This window comes from Hydra vulgaris, chromosome 12 (assembly GCF_038396675.1).
Source record: "Hydra vulgaris chromosome 12, alternate assembly HydraT2T_AEP".
In the NCBI taxonomy this organism is placed as follows: Eukaryota; Metazoa; Cnidaria; class Hydrozoa; order Anthoathecata; family Hydridae; genus Hydra; species Hydra vulgaris.
The window spans coordinates 68202690-68226880 of record NC_088931.1 but is presented as its reverse complement, the minus strand read 5'-3'; the positions used below and the strand labels follow the sequence as shown (position 1 = coordinate 68226880).

Genomic DNA, 24191 nt, shown 5'->3' with positions numbered 1-24191 from the left:
TTAACAAATGTATGATGTTTACAACATTATTTTTACAAAAAAGTTTCCTAATATTACTGTACCTTATTGAGTCAACAAAACTTCTGACTTTGCAGCAGTAAATTCTTCACTCTTTAAATCGAGAATTAAAAATGGTGGGTGAAATTTTACAGCTTAGTGATGATTTTACACTTCTTTTCTTCTTAGGCCAGTTCAATGAGGCCCTGTGGTGTGCTTTTTCGTCCCACCTGAAAGTGCAATAAGTTCTGCGCATGCATCAAAAATTATATTGCCTACAAACAAATTAAATAGGGCCACTAAAAATCGGCCTAACTTCTATTGGCAATGAATTAAAACAATGCTACAGTACTTTAAATAAATTGTAAAAAAACATATTACTTAAAAAATAGAATAATTTAAAATTAGAACTAACTTAGGACTATTTATTTTTATAAAACCTGTCTGCAAATAGTTTAGGCTAATAGTTGCATATTTAAATATATATAAATACATATTTACATTAACAAATACTTTATTTTAAATAAATCTAGGTGGGGCCGGGCCCCTATGGCCCCTATTGATGAGCAGGTCTCACTGTGTATATATATATATATATATATATATATATATATATATATATATATATATATATATATATATATATATATATATATATATATATATATATATATATATATATATATATATATATATATAAATATATATATATATATATATATATATGTATGTATATATATGTATGTATATATGTATATATGTATATGTATACATATACATATATATATATATATATATATATATATATATATATATGTATATGTATATGTATATGTATACATATACATATATACATATATACATACATATATATATATATATATATATATATATATATATATATATATATATATATAGATAGATAGATATAGATATAGATATAGATATAGATATGTATATATGTATATATATACATATATATACATATATGTATATATGTATATATGTATATATATACATGTATATATATACATATACATATATATATATATATATATATATATATATATATATATATATATATATATATATATATATATATATATATATATATATATATATATATATATATATATATATATATATATATATATATATAGATATTGATATAGATATAGATATTGATATAGATATAGATATAGATATAGATGTGTATAAAGTAGTAAATATAGTAAAAACTAAATAATTACAACTCTTAATTTATTTTAAACATAACTCAGAGTTTTATGCAAATTAGCAATCATCAAATCAAGAGGGAATCTATGGGGTGTGTTACATTCCCTCACACACACATCTCTTCCTCAAAGAAAGCGATTTTTAAGTTGTAGTTGGTTTCTTGAGGCTTATAGTTGGTTAATCGGGCATTTGCCACATTTCTGTCTGGTGATTTTAAGTTTTAAGGAATTTTATTTTCTATTGAAAAATCAGTTGGTACTTTTTAAAGATTCGCTCCCTTTATTTTATTTCTAGATTTTCTACATATTACAAATCTTAAAAACATTACAACATAATATTTTATGGATAGATTTTAAATGTCGAAGTTATGTTGCTTGTTGAATTGTCAGACTGTTTTCTTTTCCACTTGCTACTTTCTTCAGGATATTTTTTTTGCAATGTTGACAGATTACAATTTATTATTAATTATTGGCGCATCTACATGATTTCATACATATGATTTAGTTGCTTTAAATTTACTTTAATGTTATTCATTTTATTTACATTATTTAATTCTTGTTCGTTAAATGAGATTTTAGAACTGTAAATTATGAATACTGTTATATATTTATAAAAAATTTTAAATGCATTTGACGCTAATGAATATTAATAAATAATTAGCACTTAGTTACTTGGTTAATTAAACATTTTTAGTTCATAAAGCATAATTAAATTAATCTATAATGACATGTTTTGTAAGTTTTTCTATGAAAGTGACTCTTCTGCAAGTTATTGTTGCAGAAGAATTTATAATGGACTTCAAGTTTTTATAATGGACTTCGAAACATTGTTTAGCAAAAATGCTCCTTTGCAAAACAAGCGTGTGTTTTTTTCCGAAATTTTACAAAACCTTCTCGTTAACAACTCTAGTTTACAAGTAGTTTTTATTTATTAATTTAGTTACAAAGTAAAAATTTTAAGTTGTTTTATTAAGTGTTAACTTGAATAAACACTCACAAAAAAATTAAAGGAGATGTATGTTTAAGTGCATGTAAAATTGAAACAATGTTGATTTTATAAAATGTAAAATATAAAATATAAACATTAAAAAAAAATAAAATATAAAATTAAACATGTAAAATAAATAACATGTAAAATAAAATATGTTAAATAAAATATAAACATGTAAAATTGTAAAAAATAACCATGTAAAATAAAATATAAACATGTAAAATTGAAAAAAATGTTGATTTTATAAAATGTCAATTTTTTTTGAAAATTTTTAGAAAATAATGACAAAAAAAAAATTAAATGAAAGTCAATTACGAAATAAATGCAAAAGAGTTTATTTTCTTTAGTTAAGAAACACACACAGACTTAAAAAGCAAAACTATGCTTTTTTTTAAAAAAATAAAACATTTATATTATTTAAATTTAAAAAATTGTCTAAAATTGCAATTATTTTTATGTTGGAAATATTATTCTACAACATTTATAGTAAGTTTATAAGCAATCTTTAAACTTCAAATTGAATTTAAGCATATTGTAAAAAAATATTTAGTTTTAAATAAAATATTGAAAAAAATTTGAGGTTGTAATAATGTTTTCTTATAGCTTCTACCATTGATTCATCTTCTCTAGTTGAAAAAATGAAAGCTTCAAATAACTCATATCTTTTTGCATTGGTTGCCATACCGATTTTTGTAGTGATTCTGATAGCATTTTTGATTAAGTATTTTACTTTTTTTAATTAATTTGTTGTATTATTTAATAATTGACTACACTATTAATATCAATTTTAGTATTTTTTTAATAATTTTAGTATGATGCTATTAGTCATTAGTGACATTTAAAAACTTGAATAAATATAATAAATATTGTTATTATAGAATGTAATAAAATCAGGGTTATTATATATTGATGTATCAGCAGAATTTATGAGGACTTTTAAATACAGTGACAAAATAAGTTGTTTTTTTTTCTATTATTGTTCTAATAAAGTGATATAAAAAATGATTTCTTTATTTGATACTTATAAAAATGATTTGTTAAACTTATCCCTTTGATATATTATTAGAATATAATTTTACTGCATTGAACTGAAAAAGAGAATATAGTTTTGCCCGGTGTGCATAAATTGAGAATCCTGATTAAAAAAGATGGATGTAGTATTACATCCATCAAACCATTGTTGACCAAATAATGTATTCAACATTATTACATTAATGAAATATTATGTGTGTAGTTATGTCACATGTGGACCAAATAATATTGAAAAATTATGTTGGATAACAACATAATTTTTATGTTGGCTATTATATAATAAAATAAGCATTATACCACATTATACCACATGCCTTACATGGACCACACCAATGTCATCACAAAAAGGCGAGTAGTATATATATGGTCAATGGGCAACTGCCATTTATGGCCCACATTAAAATTTCTTGTCTGGTATAATCATAATTGTGAAAGTTACCTGGTCAAAGTATAAATAAAAAGTAGTTGTTATAAATTTTTGGCACAATTTATGGTTGAATTTATAGTTGAATATATTTATATCCAACTATATCTATTAACTATAAAAATATTTCACTATTAAAACATTGTTAAATGTTTTAGAAGAAGAAAAAAAGTTGATGAAGATAGTTTGGCGATGTCTAAAAAAATGGATAATATAAGTAATCAAAAGTCATTTCAAAATCAAGGTAAGATTTATAATAAAGTAAATATATTATATTGGCTTATATTGGTAGTTTAGTTAAGGTTTATATCTGTAACTTAGTTAAGGTTTATATCTGTAACTTAGCTAAGGTTTTTATCTGTAACATAGTTATGGTTTATATATGTAACTTAGTTAAGTTTTATTGCTTGGTCAACTAGTCTTTAGTTATTTTATTTGTTTATTAGATTGTTCTCCAAAGGAGACGGAATGTTATGGCAATTTAAATACTATTCAGAAATGGCCACCAGTAACAGTGAAGGAGTTTATTAATTTTTACTTGGATGTCAAAAAAAAAGATTGCACAGAACTTATTGCACAGTTTGAGAGTGTTCCTGCAAACAAAATATATACTCACATTGAGGCTTCAAAATACCCAAAAAAAAATAGATATGCAAACATTTTACCATATGATCACTCACTGGTCAAACTTGTTCCTGATTTTTCTAATAATGAAAACACCTATATTAATGCAAATTATATACACTCTTATTCTAAAAAATTTACATACATTGCAACCCAGGCTCCTAATAATGAGACTATTGTTGATTTCTGGCGAATGATATTTCATGAAAAACCTAAAGCTATTGTAATGCTTACTAATCTAATTGAAAATGGTAAAACAAAATGTGCTCAATATTGGCCAGAAAGTAATGAGGAATATGGCGGTCTTAATGTTTGTGTAACAAAAACAGAAAACTTTGCTGATTATATTATTCGTTATATTTCATTAAATTTCAAAGAAGTAGATCATCATTTTATTCAAATGCAATTTACATCTTGGCCTGATAATGGTTGTCCCGAATACCCAACAATGTTGCTAAACTTTTGCCATCGATTTCGATGTTTAGTGCCATATTCAGATAAATCTCTAACTGTTGTGCACTGCAGTGCTGGAGTTGGTCGCACAGGCACTTTTATTACTGTCGATGAAATGTTGCGGTTAATCAATACAGTACAAAAAGTTGATATTTTCAATTACTTTGAAGCTATTCGTCAAAACAGAATGCAAATGATTCAAACAAAAGAACAATACATGTTTGTTTATGATGCGATTTATGAAGCAGTAACATGTGGTCAAACTGGTATTTCAATTTCAAATTTCCCAACTACTCTTAACAAACTACTCAAAAAAGATTCTTCCACAGGAAAAACACTTATTGAGGAAGAGTTAAAAATTCTTAAAAGTATTGCTCCAGTTCAAGAAAGTTGTTGTTTTAAAACAGCTTTGCTGAATGAAAATTTGAAAAAAAATAGATACCCTCAGATTTTACCACGTAAGTTATGATGTTTGAACTTTATTTTTTGTTTTACTTTATTATCATTGACTTCTAGCTTTATAAATGCTTTTTTATGACCTTTTATATTATAAGACCTACTTGAAGTATGCAGTCTAATATTCTGTATTTTTAAATAAAAAAAAATACCAGGTTTTTATGTCATTTTAAATAAAAGTATAACAACCTTTCATACTATATAAAATATACGTTCTAATAGTGAAAACAAAGAATGCATAACAAATGTTCTATTGCTAACTGTTATTAAAATTATTTCAGACTTAATGTGCCTGTTTTTTTGGTTTCCATTCAATGATAACTTTATAAGCAAACGAAAAAAGTTTGTAAATAAACAAAACTGGATGCCACCTAATAATTAATTTCTGAATAAGTAATCAAATGATGCGGACTTCATCATTATCACTTGTCAAAGAATAACAAAGAAAATAGAGTTTTTATAAATGACTTTAGTCTATAATGACTTTTGTCTATTTCAGGTCGAGCTATCTTGCTACTGGTAACATGTAATCCAGTACAACCTGCTTCATGTTCTGCTTCCTTGTAGGATACGCTTTTTAGGCAAAGGCTTGGAGAAGTCAATTCCCACTTAAAACATCCCCTGCCTTGGGGCTCTTGGTTGAGTAAAGGCTAGAGGTAGTGTCTTGATAAAAATACTCATCTTGGGCAGACGTTAAATGCATCAGGCTACTGTCTTGTAGAAGGCCTTCTATAAAAAGACTTAGGAGGTAAACAGATTCTATCTGTTGACCAGCCTTGCACCCCTTCTTTATCTATTAGGCTGGTGCAGATGTATTTATAATACATTGTTTCAAGTTTAAGATGTCGAATGCAGAATCTTCTTGACTCAATGCATGGGTTTTGCTTGTGTCTCTGTTTTTATGACTAGGCAACTCATTCTATTATCTCCTAATGAGGGTAGAGCTCTAAAACTCAGCTTTATGGTTCTGAGGCCGGCTGGTAGTCAGGTTTCCCGAACTCTGTGGTAGCTCTCAGAGAGGCTGATTCAACAGCTATAAAATATCAGAGTACTAACAGTGCCATGTTGCGCATGGATGGTGTCCCTGTTTGTAATTTTAGTGTGCATTTTTGAGGTCACACTTGGAGCCCTTTGTTACGGCTTAGAGTTTATTAATAGTAATGAGGCAATTGCTTGGGCTATTAAATAGTGTACTGAGTACTATCTGAGCTTTGAGTCAAGTTCTTTAACAAATTTAAAAATGAATAAAGTACCAAAAACTATAAAACCCCTAAAACCATCATCATCACAAAGTTCTCTAATTCTATCATTTACTAATATTTGGGTCTTTGAAGTAACTTTCCTTCTGTTGAGTCTTATCTCTTGCACAGTTCACCAGGCTTACTTGCTCTTTGTGAAACTAATTTGAGTTTTTCTATCTCATCTTGCGATTTTAGTGTTAATGATTATTTTCCTTCCTGATTCGTAAAGACTCCAATAGTCAGATACTTGGCCTGGGCATTTACATTTGTAAGAATTCACAAATTTGTTGGGAAACTAGGTTTAAATCCACAGACTATTCTTTTATGTGCTTCGTTAAGCACCACTTCACTCTATTGTCTTTGATATCGGTTTGATCTCTCTAAAACTATTATTTCCTTCTTCTTCATCATCAGAATCTCCTTATCATCGTACCTCTTACAACTACCTTTAAGCTGACTGGACTCTTTCTGTGATTTTCTATTTGATGGCCCTTAGGTAATCTTTCGTCTTGCAATCTTAGGAAATCTTTCGTCTTGCTGACAAATGTACTTCTCACATAACTTCTTAAATTCAGTCTGGCATGGAATCTTTAATTCCCTCTTGTCAATTCCATGTCAAGCCTCACTCTTCTCCATGGTTTTCCTCACATTGTGCTGCTGCAATTTCTAATCGAAACCATTATTTCCATATCTATCAGCAAAACAATTTTCCAGAAAACATTTACTATGTTTACTATTGCTAAAAACCATTGTAAAAAAGTTTTTTCAAATGCCATAACCTGTGACTTCTGGAGAATTTTTAACAGTATCTATAATAAGGGCAAATCTGTTATTCCACCGCTCTTGTATGGTTCAAATTTAGTCACCTCACCTAAAGACAAAACTGAATTATTTACTGAGAACTTTTTATCAAAATCACTTCTTGATTCCACTAGTTGCATTCTACCTGATTTAGCCGAAAAACATTGATCCACTGGAGTTGATCCATTGCTTGACATTCTGTATCACTCCAGCTTCTGTATCTAAAGTGATTTCCTGCTAAGACTTTTCTACAGCTTGTGATCTGGACAACATACCTGTTAAAATCTTGCAGAAGTATTCTCCGGAGCTGTTTCTATACTTTTAAAACTATTTAACTAGTGCCTAAGTGCCTATAGTCTTGTTTTCCAGCTTGCTGGAAAGTGGCTGCTGTTATCCAAAATATTTTAAAAAACTCTGGAGAGTGTTTGGCTTGTCTAACGACTGTCCCATTAGCCTTCTTCCTTTCTTAAGGAAGGTTTTTTAGTATAATTAACAAACACTTAACCTCTCATCTTGAATCTAATAACTTACTTTCTGATCATTGATATGGATTTTCGATCTTTTCGTTCTACTGCTGATTTGTTAATGTTAATAACTGATTGGTTTTATCGTGCATTAGATAGATGTGGAGAGGTTAAGGCTATTGCTCTTGGCATTTCTTAAGCATTTGATAAAGTTTAGCATGCTGGTCTTCTCCATTAGTGGCGTCTCAGGTAACATCTTTAAGATTATTGAATTCTTCCTTACCAGTCATAGTATTAAAGTTGTTCTCGATGGACAGCACTCTTCTTTATATCCTGTCACTTCAGGGGTTCCTCAAGGTTCAATTCATGTTCCTATACTCTAATTTATACTAATAATCTTCCAGATATTTTTACATCTAAGGTGGCATTGTTCGCTGATGATACTACCATTTATTTTTGTCTTGATAAGAAGCCAACACTCTCTGATTACTTGGAGGGGCATTTGAGCTTGAAAAGGATCTCACTTCTGCTACAGCATGAGGCTCACAGTGACTGGTGAACTTTAACTCAGATAAAACTTCATTTTTTTAGCTAATCGTTATTGCAATAAACTATATCTTCCTATACTTATGTAATTTAATGCACTTGATGAGTCATCTACCCTCCATCTTCTAGGATTAACTCTTACTTCCAATCTTTCTTGGAAACCATATATCAAATCGATTGCAAAATTAGCATCTGCTAAGGTTGCATCTCAATAAGCAGGCTCAATGCAACCTTTGCAGATGCTAAGGTTACATTGTGCTTGTCACTTTCTTACTCTGAACTCTATTCTTTATCTCTATAAATCTCAAATCCAACCTTGTATAGAATACTGTTGCCATATCTGGGTCAGATCTTCTTATGATGCCCATTTAAACAAGGTGCAAAAACGCATTGTAAACATAGATGAACCTGCTCTTGCAGCCAGCTTTCCACCATTGTCACATTGTTGTAATGTGTCTTTTCTTTTTATTTTCTATAAATACTATAATGGGTACTGCCCTAAAGAACACAAGAGACTAGCATCTCTTGTACCATCTACTAAAATTTATTCTCGTGTTACTCATCATTTTATTAAGTCTCATCCTTTTACTGTGGCTGTTCCTATTTGCTCTCAAAATTCTTATTCATTATTTTTTCCTCAAACATCAGTTCTTTGGAATTCGCTTTCTTCCTCTTGTTTTCCTGCTTCATAAAATTTGAAATATTTTAAGTTGTCTGTCAATCATTATCTTGCTCTATAAACTTCATCTCTTCTTTTCCAGTAACTTTTAACTAAAATAGTAGTTGCTTGCAGCCTTGTTGGAAGTCAAGATGCTAAAAAAAAAAGAATTTTGCATTTAGAGTATATTTTTCCAATTTTCACCTATGAAAATAATATTTTTGGCCCATTTAGGATTATTTATTGATAATATCTGCTAAGGTATTTCTCAATTATTTGAGAAACTTCCAAAATCAGGTGAGTTTCTTTTCTGTGTTATGTATTTGATGCTGAAGATATGCAGGTTTTTTATGCTACATATTTAAGATCCAATTGCTCGAAATTTACGATTCATTTTTTATTAAACTAATCAAAATCAAATTGTTTTATTATAAGTTTAGGTATTTTACTTTTAAACTGTGTTTTTTATCTCAAAGTGTAAAAATAAAAGAAACAACTGAAAGGAAGTCATGTATATGACACCATGTATTTGGTGAGTTTTTATATGAAAAAAAATATTGCTGTCCAAGTAAATTATATGGTTTTAAGAATTTTTGTCCAAGTAAATTATATTGTGTTAAGAATTTTTTTTTTAAGAAAATATCTTATGTTTTAAAAATACTTTACTGATTTCTTTTCAATATGCATTATGGATAAAATTGTACTGTATAGAAATATTTTTTACATTTTTGCATCAATCAAATAATTCTTTTAAATCATCTTTTTGGTTCTCAATATATGTAGGTTCAATAAGTCTCACTTCACTTTAAGTTCATTGCATGCATCCTGAAATTCTTTTGTGTTCTTCACAGATATTTGTCTATTAATGATTAAATTTTTTACTCAGCTTTTCAATGTGGCTCCAATACCACTCATTTCCAAACTTTTCCATGTTTTTAACTACTAAAAAGTTAAATTCAATATAGCTTTTGAAAATTTGATTTTTAGTTGAGCAACGAAATGACTAAAACTTGCTTTTGAATTGATTGCAAGCATTGTCATAGTAGAACGTTATATTGGTTACTGTTTCCGGAAAGGTTTTAATGATCTCTTCCATAATTGGAAAAACAAGAAAATTTGTCATGTTTGCAAACATCTGTTATATCACTATTATTTATTTAATTTTTTATAATAGCAATTTTAGATAATAATAATGTTATTAGTATTTTTTTTTGTTATTGTTATCAATATTATTATGAATAATACTATTATTATTATTACTACTAGCTGAGATCGGACACATAAAAATACTGGTCTTTGTAAGTCTATACCAAACCGAACTTTTCTATACTTTTTCCTAAATTACTAAGCAAGCTTACTATAAAATGAGAAAGTTTTCTTGCTTTTTTTGCTAAATTACTAAGCAAGATTTAAAATAATTTTTAAATTTTGTAAATCTTGCTTAGTAATTTAGCAAAAAAAGATTTCTGAAAACTTTCTCATTTTATAGATATATTATATGCGATTATCTCTATATAATACCTGCAAACTCAACATATGCTAAAGACGTTTATACTTACAGGCGTTTGTACGTAACGTTATACAAATGGAGCTAAGAAGATCTTAGACCATTAAATTATAGTCATAAAAAAAAGTTTATTCTTATGATTATAATTAAAAACTAAAGAATAATAGCCTCAGCTATTAAATGCTAATCTAAAAGTTAACCCAAAAAAATTTTGCGCCTTGACGTCAGTTTGTGGCAATTAAACTTTTATGTGTCAAGTTTCCTTTTGCATTTATCTTATATTTTTTGATTAATTTTAATTTTGTTGCATAAATTGCATAAAATATATAAAACTGGTACAGATATATCATTTCACGGATAAGAGATTGTATTTTTCAATAGTAGTAAATAAATAGTTTTTGTCTTTATTAAAATATATCCCATAAAAATATTTTCCATATATCTTTAATAGAAATTTTAAAAAATTTAGATAAAATCTTATTTCTAGTTTGTTTTTCTAGTTTTTGGCCACAAAGTAATGTCACATGCGCAAAAAAATTGTAGCTTCAATGATTTACGAAAAAGCCTCGTCTATCATTTTTAATGGTCTGAGAAACAGATAATGTAATTTTAGCAATCAGAAACTATCAAGAGAGGGCAAATCTAAAATTGAAGTTTCAAATTTTCCACTTGGATGAGATAATATGTTTCAAGTTTTTTCAATCTTGTCAATTTTTTTAAATATAATAACATACAGTATCGGACAAAACGAGTGCAACCAAATAATGCTAATTTAGTTACTTTATATAAAAGTGCTGCATTTTTTCAATTTAGAGAAATAACTATGTAATTGTTTAGAGACAAAGTTCTTCAAGTTTTATTCATCACAAAGTTCATTTATATGTATTTATTTGTACACGAAAATTAATAAATTAATCAAAAGTATTAAAAAATGTTGATTTCCTTCTGGACAAAACAAGTGCAACTCAACAAAATGTTGACCAAGCTGTATTTCGCTATCAATATTTCATGGCGAATCCTTTGTTGTCTGGATGTGTCTGGATGCTTCTAAACGTTTCTGTATATTTCTGGATACTACTGGATGCTTCCAGATGCTTCTTCTGGAAACTTCTGGAAGCTTCTGCATGCTTCTGGAAACTTCTGGATACTTCCTTTAATTATTAAAAAACTTCCGTGACGTTGACACGGGCCAGACTTAAGAAAATGAAACAAACCAAAAAAGTTGCACTTGTTTTGTTCGCCGCAAAATGGCACTTGTCAAAGAAATTCTGCCTGTGTGCTGTCACCTGTCAGGCTGTCATGTCATGGCATGCTATGACTCCAGACTCCTGAACTGTTTGCTGTGGTAGTATAGTTTGTTTCGTTTTTAAGACATGTAAAATTAGGAACACTTTTTAGCATTGTTCGATGTTGGTTGCAAATGTTTTGTCAAATACTGTACATACCAAAAATCAATACAAAACAGCTTGAGCAAAAAAAACTTGTAATTGTTAGAAAAGTTTACTTATATTAGATACTATCCTGAATAAAATGTTATATAAGTGGATTTTTTACATTTTATAAACAATATACATTAACAAATAACATATTTGTTTATATATATTGTTTATATAGGGATGGTTAAGCACCAAACATGTCTATACTACAAATTAAAAAAAAATTAGTTTATATTAAAAAACGATTTATATGTTTCTTTGCAAACACTGATATACTATACTTAAAATTTTTAAGTGCACCGAACTGCAATTACTTTTAATTTTTTTGGTTTAGTGGCTTTTGTTAAGAGCTTTTAAATTTTGCATCTAATCTTATTTCAACTTCATTCATTGCATCATCTATACTGCAGCCACTTTTCGAAATACCTCAAGGTAAAAAAAATTAATTTTAACTTTTTTACAAAATAAGCTAGTTTAGATGTCTACAAACGTTATTGAATACATATTTTCATAGAGTTCTAAAAAAGTTCATAAAAATTATTAGTTTAAAAAAACCTTTTACAAAGAGTTTCTCCTATTAATTTCGAAATATGTAATAAGCATATTAACCCTTTCGTGCCGAAGGTGTACATATGTGCGTCTTTGATATACCAAATAAAGTACCTCTCTAAAAGTTACAGTTCAACCCCATTTAGTCTTAAATATTAACCTTTTGCGCTTCTAGACATATAAATTGAGCTTAGGAAATTTGGAACTTTTATTTCACGGATAGTTTTTGTGTTTAAAACACTAAATATAATTGACAAAAATATATGTAATTGTTAGACATTTTCAGCCAAGATGGCTTTGAGAAATAGGATTATAAATGATCCAAATAAAGCTCTTTAAATCCTTGATGAAATGGACAATGTTAGTGATTCGTCTTAGCGAGTCTTCAGAGTCTGAAGACAACCAATTCCAAGAGAATAAAACTGATGTTTGCTTAACAACAGCTCCATTGACAATGGCATTGTCAGTAAGTCGGTCATCATCATCAGAAATAATTTCATCTTCAACATCTGAAGAATATGTGTGTTTCGCAAATGATTGAATAGAAAAAATAGATGTGGACTTTTCTACTATTAATTCAGGAACTAATGGTAATAAAGGATACAATAGCATTTGCTGATAACAATGGTACTGTAAATAATAAAAGAAAAATCCGTAAACAACAAACAAGTAAACAACTTTATACCATTAAGACTAAGAAGCCAAATATTAGTAAAGATAATAGAAAATGGAAAAATATTAAAATTATTAGAACTATTATTCCATTTATAACAACACCAGAACCAACATTTAGAGGATCTGCAATACCGTATTGTGATGGAAAGATCAAACCAATCCATCTCTTTGAATTGTTCTTTGATGATGCTTTGATACAAAAACTTGTCACTGGAACAAATAACTACCATTCAAGAAGGTTACAATCTTCTCCTATAAAGCATAGAATGGTATGGGCTGATGTTACGTCAAATGATATCAAAGTATTTATACCAACCTGTTTAGCCATGGGAATAATAAAACTTCCTTGTATCCATGATTACTGGAGACAAAAACAATGGTTTTTTGCTATTTCATCTTTTAGTAAAGTAATGTCTCGTGATCGATTTAGACAAATTCACCGTTACCTTCATTTTTGCAACAAGACAGCTGCAATACCAAGGGGTAATGAAGTTTATGACAAACTTTTCAAGGTACATGTTGCTAGATGACTATTGTCCTAAATTTAGAAATCTTTATAAACCAAAAAGAGACATTTGCATCGATGAAAGTATGATCTTTTGAAATAATGTAGACGTCATCAGTTTAGTTTTTTTACTTTCTTAATTTAATTTTTGGGTTCTAAATTTTGCTTGCTTTCCAATGATATATACTTTGTTTAACTTATTTTGTAAGGAAACCCATGTATTTAAGTGTTTACGTGACATAGTATTGCGCTTATTAAATCACCTTAATAAATTCCGGCACGAAAGGGTTAAGGCGTTTTGAAAAATGGCTGCAGCATATATTTATAGTAAAAAAATTAATGTAGCAAAAAAAACTTTATAATTGTTTTAAAAGTTTTAAAGTTTTTTCTAGCTACGAGCTTTTTTTTTTTACCTCCACAGCAGTACCTTTTGGAGTAGCAGGACTGTCTTATTAAGTTTTTTCTTTGTTAAGTTTCAAACAATTTTTTTTTTCAGACCATCCGCAGCTTATTAGGACTAATTTTCTGAGCACATTAGTAACATAAGTATCTCAATCATGACACATGCGCAAAAAAATTTTTCTCCCGGTGTTTTGATGTTTTTAGAAATTTTAGCTTTTTTAAAAATCTTTTCATTTGTTAAAGTGTATAATATCGTTACATATGTTTGTATATATTCTTTATAAAACTTCAAAATTATTTTGTATTTTAAAATAATCAAAAAGAATTTTGAAAAAAGTCACCAGTGGTGGTAGGACTCGAGCCACAACTTATTTGTTCGGCGCACTATTCACTCGGCCATGCTGGCACGTTTATAAACAAAAATTTTTAAAACTATATAATGATTTTTTTAACGGAAATGAATGCTATAGATCAAAATTAAGGAGAGCTTGATACAATGCAATTTTCAAGTGAAAGTCAAACTGTAAAACTTGATACATGTTTCAGTATGTTTTAACATTACTTAATTTGAAGTTTACATACGTTAGATATTTTCATACATTTTAGCTCACATTTTCTTACAACAAAATGTACTGCAACGCTTTCTCACCACTACCACGGTTGCAATGGCTACCAAGGGTTCCGTGTCAAACATGCTCGAAAGGAGCACTTGTAACATTTCTAAAAGGATTAAGTTTGACTAATTATTATTATTTGTTTAAACTTTTTGTAATTTTTTAATTTTGTTTTCATTCTTTTTTCTTTGTTTTGTTTTATTTATAATCCTTACTCTGCTTTCTTTAACTTTGATTTTTTTGTTGCATAAATATTCTTCTTCTTTTTTGTTTGTTTGTTTGTTTGTGACTTTCATGTTTTTAGGTGTCATTGACACTAACTAGTTTGTTACAATATGAGTGACGTTTCTAATATTGTAATGATTTTTTAATCAACCATTATTAAATCTACCGTTATTTTTATAATTTTTTATGTTTTTATTATTATTTTCTAATAGTATATATAATTTTAGATAATAATATTATTAGTAATTTTTTTTTGTTATTGTTATTATTATTTTAACATTGTTATTAATGTTTCTATTACCATTATTTTGTTAAATTTTTTAAAAAAATTTTTTTTTTACATATATATATATATATATATATATATATATATATATATATATATATATATATATACATACATATATATATATATATATATATATATATATATATATATATATATATATATATATATATATAACTTTTTTAAATTTATTTACTTTTGTTTTCTTTAATTAAATTTCGTTTTTCTTAAATGGTTTCCTTCTACTTTTTTTTTTTCTTCTTTTTTTTTTTTTTGTGGTTTTTTTATTTTTAGGTGTCACTTCATTGACTAGTTTGTAATTTTATAAGTGACACCTAACTATTTTCTGTGAATTTACAATGAATAAAAAGTTTTATCAATGTGGTTGTAATGTGAAACTGACCACTAATATAAAGTTATAAAATATTATTTGTTTCATAGGAGAGGATGCATTGGTTTCTAGTGAACCATACCTGAATGCTGTGTTTGTTGATGGTTATAAAAGAAAGAAATCTTTTATTGCAACTCAATGCCCACTTCAAACAACTGTCACAGAGTTTTGGGATGTTTTAAAGAAACTTAATGTTTCAACTATAGTATACCTTACCTCTCACTGTGAACAAAAAGAAAAATCTTATTATAAATTTTATCCATCGGATTGTGATTTAAAACTTAATAGTATCACTGTAAAATTGACTGCTGAAGAGAAGTTAGAATCCATAATAAAAAGAAACTTGATTGTTTCTACTGAGGTATAATTTTATACTTATAGATTGCTATTTGAATGTAGTTTTTTCAACTAAAAAATATTTGGCTTGCTTAGATACATTTCTTGAATTATTTTTCTGAAAATTTTTTTTTGAAATGCTTGGTTTTTGATCAAAATTGATCAATTAACACTTGTAAATTTAAAGGACAAGTTTTTAATAATATGCTGGCTGGATGGTTTATTTCATTTTGTTAATAATATTCTAGTTGAATGCTTCCTTTTATTTCATTAATAATATTCTGGCTGAATACTTGATATCATTTCATTAAAAAACTTGATTTCTGATTTATTATTTAGTAAAAATGTAGTTGATTATTTTCATTACTTTTCAAAAACTGTTATAAGTGTTATAAGTTGTGTTTTGAGGAAGAAAAAAAATTTATAAAAACATATTTTTGTATCATTAAAAAAAATTAAAAAATAATGATAGATCTAAATTAAAGAAGAAAACTGTGTTTAAATTATAAAGTTTAATAAAATTAAAAAATGTAAGAACAAATGAAGTAAAAAACACTGTGTTTGAATCATAAAGCTTTTATTAAAAACTTTATATTATTTAAATAAAGTTTTTTTTTTTCGCTTACTATTTTGGTAACTGATTTGCACAATGTTTCAGTGTAGTAACTTTAAAAAACTGCAAAAATTATTTGTTCTAGAAAATTTTCCTTGTTTGAAAAAACTAAAGAAAAAACAAAGTCATCATTATGTGAATAATTCCACATTATAATTCCCCCATTTTAAGCAAAGTATTTATTTAATTAGAAAAAAGAGAGATTGTAATTTTTTTTTAGTTAAATAAGTTGTAGCCTTGTTAAGAACTCAAAAAAAAACAAAAAAAAAAGGTCACAAGTGGTTTGTTTTACTTTTTTTTAATCTAAAGTCATGACAATATGTTAATTGTAACATTGTCTTACATTGTGTATCAAATCACAATAAATTGATATATGTACTTTGCTAGTGACACTACACATTAGTATTTGTATGTATAAGAATTTACTAGTGTCTCTTAACTGTCTAAATTAAAATAATCTGCAATCTTAAAAAGGGTGAATCAATATTGATTCCAAAAGACAGCTGAAGAAGTTGATCATCATCATCATGATCATCACCATCATCATCATGATCATCACCATCATCATCATGATAATACAATTTTTAATAAATATAAAAAAATATATTAAATAATTATTATAATAATTCAAAACCAAAAACAATGCAATTAAATTTTGAGTTTAAAAAAAAAAACCAAAACAATAAAAATTTAAACAATAGTAAATATGATGACTATACATATGATAATATGTAAGTTATGCAACTCTACATATGGTAATATATATTTAGATTTGAGATGGCTAACTTCCTAGCATGGTGCTAACTCAAAACTTTAATATGGTTATCATGGTTACATCACATAGAACTTGGTAATAAAAATACCCCATTATACACACTTTTAACCCCGTCATATTAAAAAAAAAAAATTATAAAGTAGACTAAAGCTTTTTAACAAAATTCAAATTTTATCAAAAAATCTCTTGGTGTTTAGTATCAGTAACGATGTAAATTTCAACCCCCTTGATTTGAAGGGGCTACCCCAAATTTAAGGGTAATTGGAATAATATTAAGTGTGATTTAAAAAAAAAGGTGACAAAAATTTGTAATAAATGAGATATACCACGCAAACAAATAAATTCCACATGGTATTTGCAACTCATGCCAAACTCTTTTACAAAAATAAGATGTTTGAGATGTAACATGTTCATTATTACCTCTCTACAATTTCTTTTATGGTTATTAAGTCTTTAACACGAACGTCATGTGATTGTCTTATCTGCTTAATTGGAAAATTTAAACCTAATAAGAAGTAGTTTGAAATGTGAATTAAAAAAACATTCAGCAGCTTACACTATATTTTATAATACTACACAATCTGCACTGAAATCAATAAGTTGTTAAACATGCAGTTGACATGTCTAACATGGTAATGAGAAAAAATACTGAATAATCTAATATGTTAATGAGAAAACTTGCTTCAGTTCTCCACAAAGCAACAGGAGTTCAACTGGTGTAAAATATTTTAATTTAAAATTTAATGCCACTGGAAAAAATTGCAAGATTAATGTCAACTTTTAGATGTCAACTGTGAAGAAAAGAAGTTATTCACAAGAGAAATTTGAAGGATATAACTAACAAGGTAGTGTTGAACAGAGATTGCAACTACAATCATACTGTCAAACTTGGAATTGATGACAGAGGATCAGAGCTCAGTAGTTATCACGGTACCCAACAATAGTGTTTTTTTATGGTCATGGATTTTAAACTCAAAGAGATTTTTCAATTAAATTTGGATTTAATCTAAGTGCTTTGGTCTACTTTAGGATTACATAATATTTTTTTCCAAAATATCATTTTCCTTGATGGGGTTCAAGTGGGCAAAAATATTGGAGTATTTTTAATCCCAATTTGCTATGTTTGGAAGTTAGCCAAATCAAATACATATAAATCCAACATCCACCTGTCTAAATGCAAAAAGCTGGGTTGGACAAAATTAAAAGATTTTAAAAACACCACTAAATGTGCTTATAAGGTCTATATAATATTTCCATAGATTTTTTTGGTTCTTTCAGGCGAGTTGATCTTGAATTTTAAAGGATTTGTAACAATATCTTTGATTAGACTTTTCCATTTATTAACAATCCTATTTGTAAAGAAATACATTCTTGCTTTTGAAATACAAATTTCAATAGCAAGAATGTATTTTAAATCTCCAGTTTACTTTATTAGTATCTTATTTTTTTACAATAATTTGTTATTTATTCTATTTTTCTTATTTTGTCAACTTGAATATTTCACATATTTATCACTCTTCATTAGGGTGTCTCAAGTTTACACTTTTTTTTAATTTTTATGTGCTCACAATTTTTTCCCGTTTCCTAGTGTCCCCTGATTGCAAAAATATATATAAAAAAGCTTTTGGACCTCAGTTACAGCAATATGTAAAATTACATTTTTTGTTAAAAATCAAAGTTTCACACATTTTCCTATTAAAAATACAAAAATGTGTCAAAAAAATAAGTATTTCAGGAATAATGAATTATATATTTTTTAACTGGGACTTGGGAAGATTTTTTTTAAGCTTCTTTCTATTGTTCCTGGCCACCACCATTAAATTTTGTTGCATATTGTCAGATTTGTATCCACCTACAAAGTCCTTAATAAGACGTATGTTATTCTCTACACATCTTTGACATAAGTCAAATTTTAATAAATTTTTTGAATAAATCTAACAACTTCAGAGCTTTTTCCTTCCTCCCCAGATTGTATAAGAATGTATAAAGCTCTACTTCACCATCAGGAACTTCTGCAATTTCAACAGCCAACTTTCTGGACCTATCAGTTCCCAAAGGTCAGTGAACTCTGATATGATTGGTAGCTCAGGTTTTCCAATCTTGAACTTGTCAGGAACGTCATACTGAACTAATCTATTCAACATCTCTTTTTTCATTTCCTGTTCTACATTTTCATCAGCCAGAGATTACAGCACCAACTGCTCAGTCAAGTACCAGTTAAGTCTTTGCCTACTAGCAACCAAAGCCAAACCAAGATTCAGATATTTATCTTTGATGCAAAAGTATTCTTGAAAGTGCCAAGATCATTTGAAGGTAAATTTGCAACTAAGTACATCTTTAGGTAGGTAGGAAATCAATGTGCACACCAGACAGATGTGAAGAAAGTTGCTCTCTCCATCTTTTTTTCCACTTTGCTCATAATCATGGTGATCTTATATGTTATTTTCAGGGTAAGAATGTAAAAAGCATCAACCATAAACCTAAAAAGTAAGATTTTGTCATCATTAATATTTATTATATTTTTTTATTTATATGTTATTTATTATACTTACGCATATTTTTTTTCAATGTACTGTACATAATTTCATGGCAGGCTCCAGTTTGATGAAAACAAAATCTCGGTACTTCTTCATGTAACACTGACCGCTATTCTTTATACAGAAACAGTTATTTTTAGATCTTCTTCAATCTGTTTATCCTCTTTCCATCAAAATGAATACTTTTTTCTCTTCAGAGTAGTTATAATTTCTTGCCTGAGGTTATCTCCTAATGTGTCAAATTTCTTGAATCTCTTTCTATGGACTGTACTTTTTGATAAAATAATATCTTCTAAATTTACGCCAGCTTTATTGCAAATAGTAGCTAATGATGAAGTTTGTGAACGTATACCTACTCTGTATTGGACAGAAACTACAGCAGTACATTCAACCAGATCTTCAGCACTTATACTTATTATTTTTGATTTAGTAGAATGACTGAATCTATTATTAGAATGACTGAATCTGTTAGGTAAATCTTCTTCATCTGAAGAATCTAAACTGAGTTCTAATTCTAAATCATTTCCAGATGAACGAAAAAAACACTCCATCCTCTTGAGCCAAATATTTTTATTTTTAACTAAATTTTGTAATACTTCATCCAGTTTTCCTGTAATATACATGTTTCGCTCTCCTTTTTAACCTAAATAAAACTGAATATCCTCCTTTTTAGCACAACGGAAACGACCCTGATTGACTTTTTGTTCAAAATTTCCAATGTAATATTGAAGAGTGCATTACTCTCCTCTAAAAACTCATTCTTTATTATAGATAAGTTGCTGTCACTAGAGTTCCAGTTCAATGATTTGAGATTATGCAGATTTATGTACTTTTTATGGTTGCTAGCTGGTTTATTGGAAGCTCATTGATTGTGCACTTTAGGAGAAACGGCAGCCTCCTTGGATTTATTGACATTACTTTTTTTTCTCAGCCTTCTTTTTTCTTGTTTTTTTAAGTATTACTCATTTCAGTTAATACTTTTTTTATTAGTTAATGCTAAAACAAATTTTTTAAAATTCAATTCTAGTTTACCCTAAAAAAAATTACATTTTATTATACAATTTTCAAGTAAATATATGTATATTGAAGATATACATAACTATATATAAAAAAACTAGGTCATATATCATTAAAAAAATAGTTTCTAGTTATTACTATAAGCAGTTAAAATCAAAACAATCGATAAAATCCACTTAAAACAGTATACAGAAAAGACAAAGGTTGTTTAACTAGTCATAATTATCGACCCCTTCTGTCAGGCTTTAATGAATCTTCTGTAAAAATAGGCCAGATAGACTGATTCTCATATAGTCTAAAAACATAGGCTTTCCAAATCTTCTAGGGTAAGGTGCATTAAAAATGTAAAATTGTTGGGTTCGCATCTAAAAAAATGTAAAAAAATCTCAAACTTTATCAAAAATGAAGAAATAGAGATTTTACATATCGCTGAAATTGATCTTAGAAAAAATTTTTAGTCATACATACGAATTCAGTAGACATAAGGGAATGAGAAAAACATGCTTGCAAAAAAAATCTATAATTTAGCAGTTTTTTTTTTTTTAATGAGTTCTGGGGTTAATTTTTTAACAAAATAAATTTTTTTGTTGTTTTTTAATTCAAGTTTTTTTTTAACCAATTCTTGAAAATAAATCGGATTCTAAGAAACATTAGGTTTTTTAGCTTATAAAAACTCTATAATTTATAAATTATAGAAACTAATAACTGTAACCAATAAACTAAAAAAAATTATGAATAATATTATACTAAAGCTTTTAAATAAACTTTTTCATTAACTGTACTTTCTACTTTTCCATATAGTTTTCTTTTAATTTATTGGTCACGATTTCCTTAAAAACCTATAAACTTAATTTTTTTTTAAAAAGATTTCAAGAAAGAAAGTATTATTAAGTTACACAAATATATACAAGAAAAGTAAGTTTGTACAAATAGATGTTTGATTTTTAATTTATAAATCAGTTACTGATGTGTAACCGAATTAATTTTCCATATTACTTTAAGTATATAAGTATTTATTTAAAATACCATTACTTTATGAAACTCTCAATCTCATTGATAAGAATTTTTTTAACTTTTTTTAATTCAAGACACGAAGTATTATTTTAGAGTGAAACTATCATGTGCATGCTTGAGTTTAGCTTTTGGTCGGAGAACTGTTTACCAAGTTTTGATCTAATTTTACAGTTGATTGGTGAAGTGACAAAATCACAGCAATGTCTAGGAAATGATATCATTGCTGTTGTTTGCAAGTAATATTTTTGTGTGGTTTTTGTTTGCTCATATTTTTGTTATAACGGGTTAAAAATAAGTTTTTAGGCTGGAGTTAATGTTAAGTTAACTCTGCAAAGAAATCTACAAGGTTTGTAATAGTCTCCTTTTAAAATCTTGCTTAAATTATATTTAAACAAAATCAAAAATATATATATATTTATTTAATAATTTTTAAACAATGGAAAAATATGAAAACATTAGGAACGATTCATACAAGTTTTGGGAAATAATCCAGATAAACAAAAAAACAAAAAAATTGCCGACCATTTTATAGCTCTCCCCTGCATATAAATTTCGATTTTAAAGCCAAGTATGAAAAAAAATTATTGGTTTGGCTTTGTGTTTCCCCAAAAGGCGTATCAAAGCCATTTACCTTCAGGAATGGTATTGAACCAAACAGTCTACCTGGAAACCATAATTAAAAAGTATTTGGACCTTAATAAATAAATTTTATAGTACAGAGTATGTATTTTGGCCAGACTTGGCATCTGCTCATTATGCAAAAAGTGCGGTAAATTACCTAAATGAGCAAAAAATCAATTTTTGTACCAAGATAGATCAATCCTACAAATACCCCTAAAGCACGTTTAATAGAAAACCTTTGGTGAAACTTAAAAAATAAAGTTTATGAAGGCGATTGAATAGCAAAGAATCTTGATGAGTTGAAATCTAGAATTATCTACTGTCTTGACAAAATGGATCTTGAATTTGTACAAAACTATATTTTAGATGTAAGGAAAAACTTGACAATGTAAGAAGACATGGTGTCTCATTTTTTTTTTCTCTTTAAATACTTAAAGATGACTTTTTTATATTATTGTTTTTCAGTTTTGTGTTTTAAATAAAAATTTTTGTTCCAATTATAAGGCTTTTATTCCAGTTTAAAAACTTATCCATTACCCGTTATTTTTAACATTTGCGTTATTTTTTCAAGTATTTAAATAATTAGCATTACTAAGTAGTTTTTTTTTCTAATTGAATTTCTATAGCAACGGTGTAAGTCGCTCCGGTACTTTTATTTCATGCATCAATGCAATAGAACAATCTCAAATAGAAGAACTCGTTGATGTATTTCAAGTTGTGCGAAGAGCTCAATTATCACAGCCTCAATTTGTTCAAAATTTGGTAAGTTTTTTGTGCTAAGATACCTTAAAGTTATTTGGTATAACGGCTAATAAAATCTCTAGGGTATTAATTAAGTTCTTTTAAAGTAACTTAAATTCTTTTTTAGCCTCAATATGAATTTGTTTATAAGTTGGTGAAGCATTATTTAGAGACTTTTTCCACATACTCAAATTTTAAATAAATTCAAATGGAAAAATGATATTTTGTATCATGTTTTTTGTAATATAGAAGATATTGTTACATCTCTATTTTTATATTTATATATTTTGTTAAAAAAAACTATTGTCAAATGATAAAATTATTATTATTATTATTATTATTATTGTTTTTATAGAGATGATAGAAATGTTTTATTTTTTATATATACTTTTATGTACTTAATATATACTTATATTGTGGTTATTATTTTGTTTTTGGTTTTTTTGGTTTTTTTCTTTTTTTTTGTAAAGAATATGTTATATTTTTTTAATATATACTTAGAAGTACTTAATATATACTTGTATTGTGTTTTATGTTAATATTTTAATATTGCTTTATTAAGTTTTTTAAATTTTAGAAAAAAATTTTTAATATATTTTTATATTAAATTTTTAAATTCATGTATTTTTTACTTATAAATTTTTATAGAAGAGTTTTTTTACAAGAAAAAATTTTTAATGTAATATTACTTTTTCTTTTATAGTACGTAAATCATATATGTCATAAGTGAGTCAAAAATGTGTATATTATAAGTGAATCAAATATTCATTGCACTAGGTCTCGTCTTTGTTTACATCATTATTCACATCGTTTTGTCATTTTGTCTAACTTGACTAACAACATGACATTCCCTGAATTCCGAACTACATCAATGTCATAAAATCAATAACTCTTGAAAAGACATACTTAGAAATGTTTATGATATCATATTTTAGAAAATTAGAAAAGTTTATGATATAATATTTCTTTTCTAGTAAGAATTTATTGTTTATAATAGATAGAAAGTGTCATGTGATCCTATCATT

At 27.1% G+C, this 24191-nt stretch overlaps 1 protein-coding gene across 1 annotated transcript in view; it reads left to right on the top strand.

Moving 5' to 3' along the window:
- The window catches only part of LOC136088951 (receptor-type tyrosine-protein phosphatase F-like), a 145575-nt gene extending 122134 nt beyond the window's left edge, over nt 1–23441 (top strand). The window contains exons 17-23 of the mRNA XM_065814235.1: nt 2827–2944; nt 3838–3923; nt 4126–5214; nt 15563–15873; nt 21898–22040; nt 23052–23187; nt 23294–23441. Coding sequence (XP_065670307.1) covers nt 2827–2944; nt 3838–3923; nt 4126–5214; nt 15563–15873; nt 21898–22040; nt 23052–23187; nt 23294–23368 — 1958 coding nt within the window. The 3' untranslated portion in view covers nt 23369–23441. The remainder of the gene's footprint in view (nt 1–2826; nt 2945–3837; nt 3924–4125; nt 5215–15562; nt 15874–21897; nt 22041–23051; nt 23188–23293) is intronic.
- Nucleotides 23442–24191: the final 750 nt, after the last annotated feature.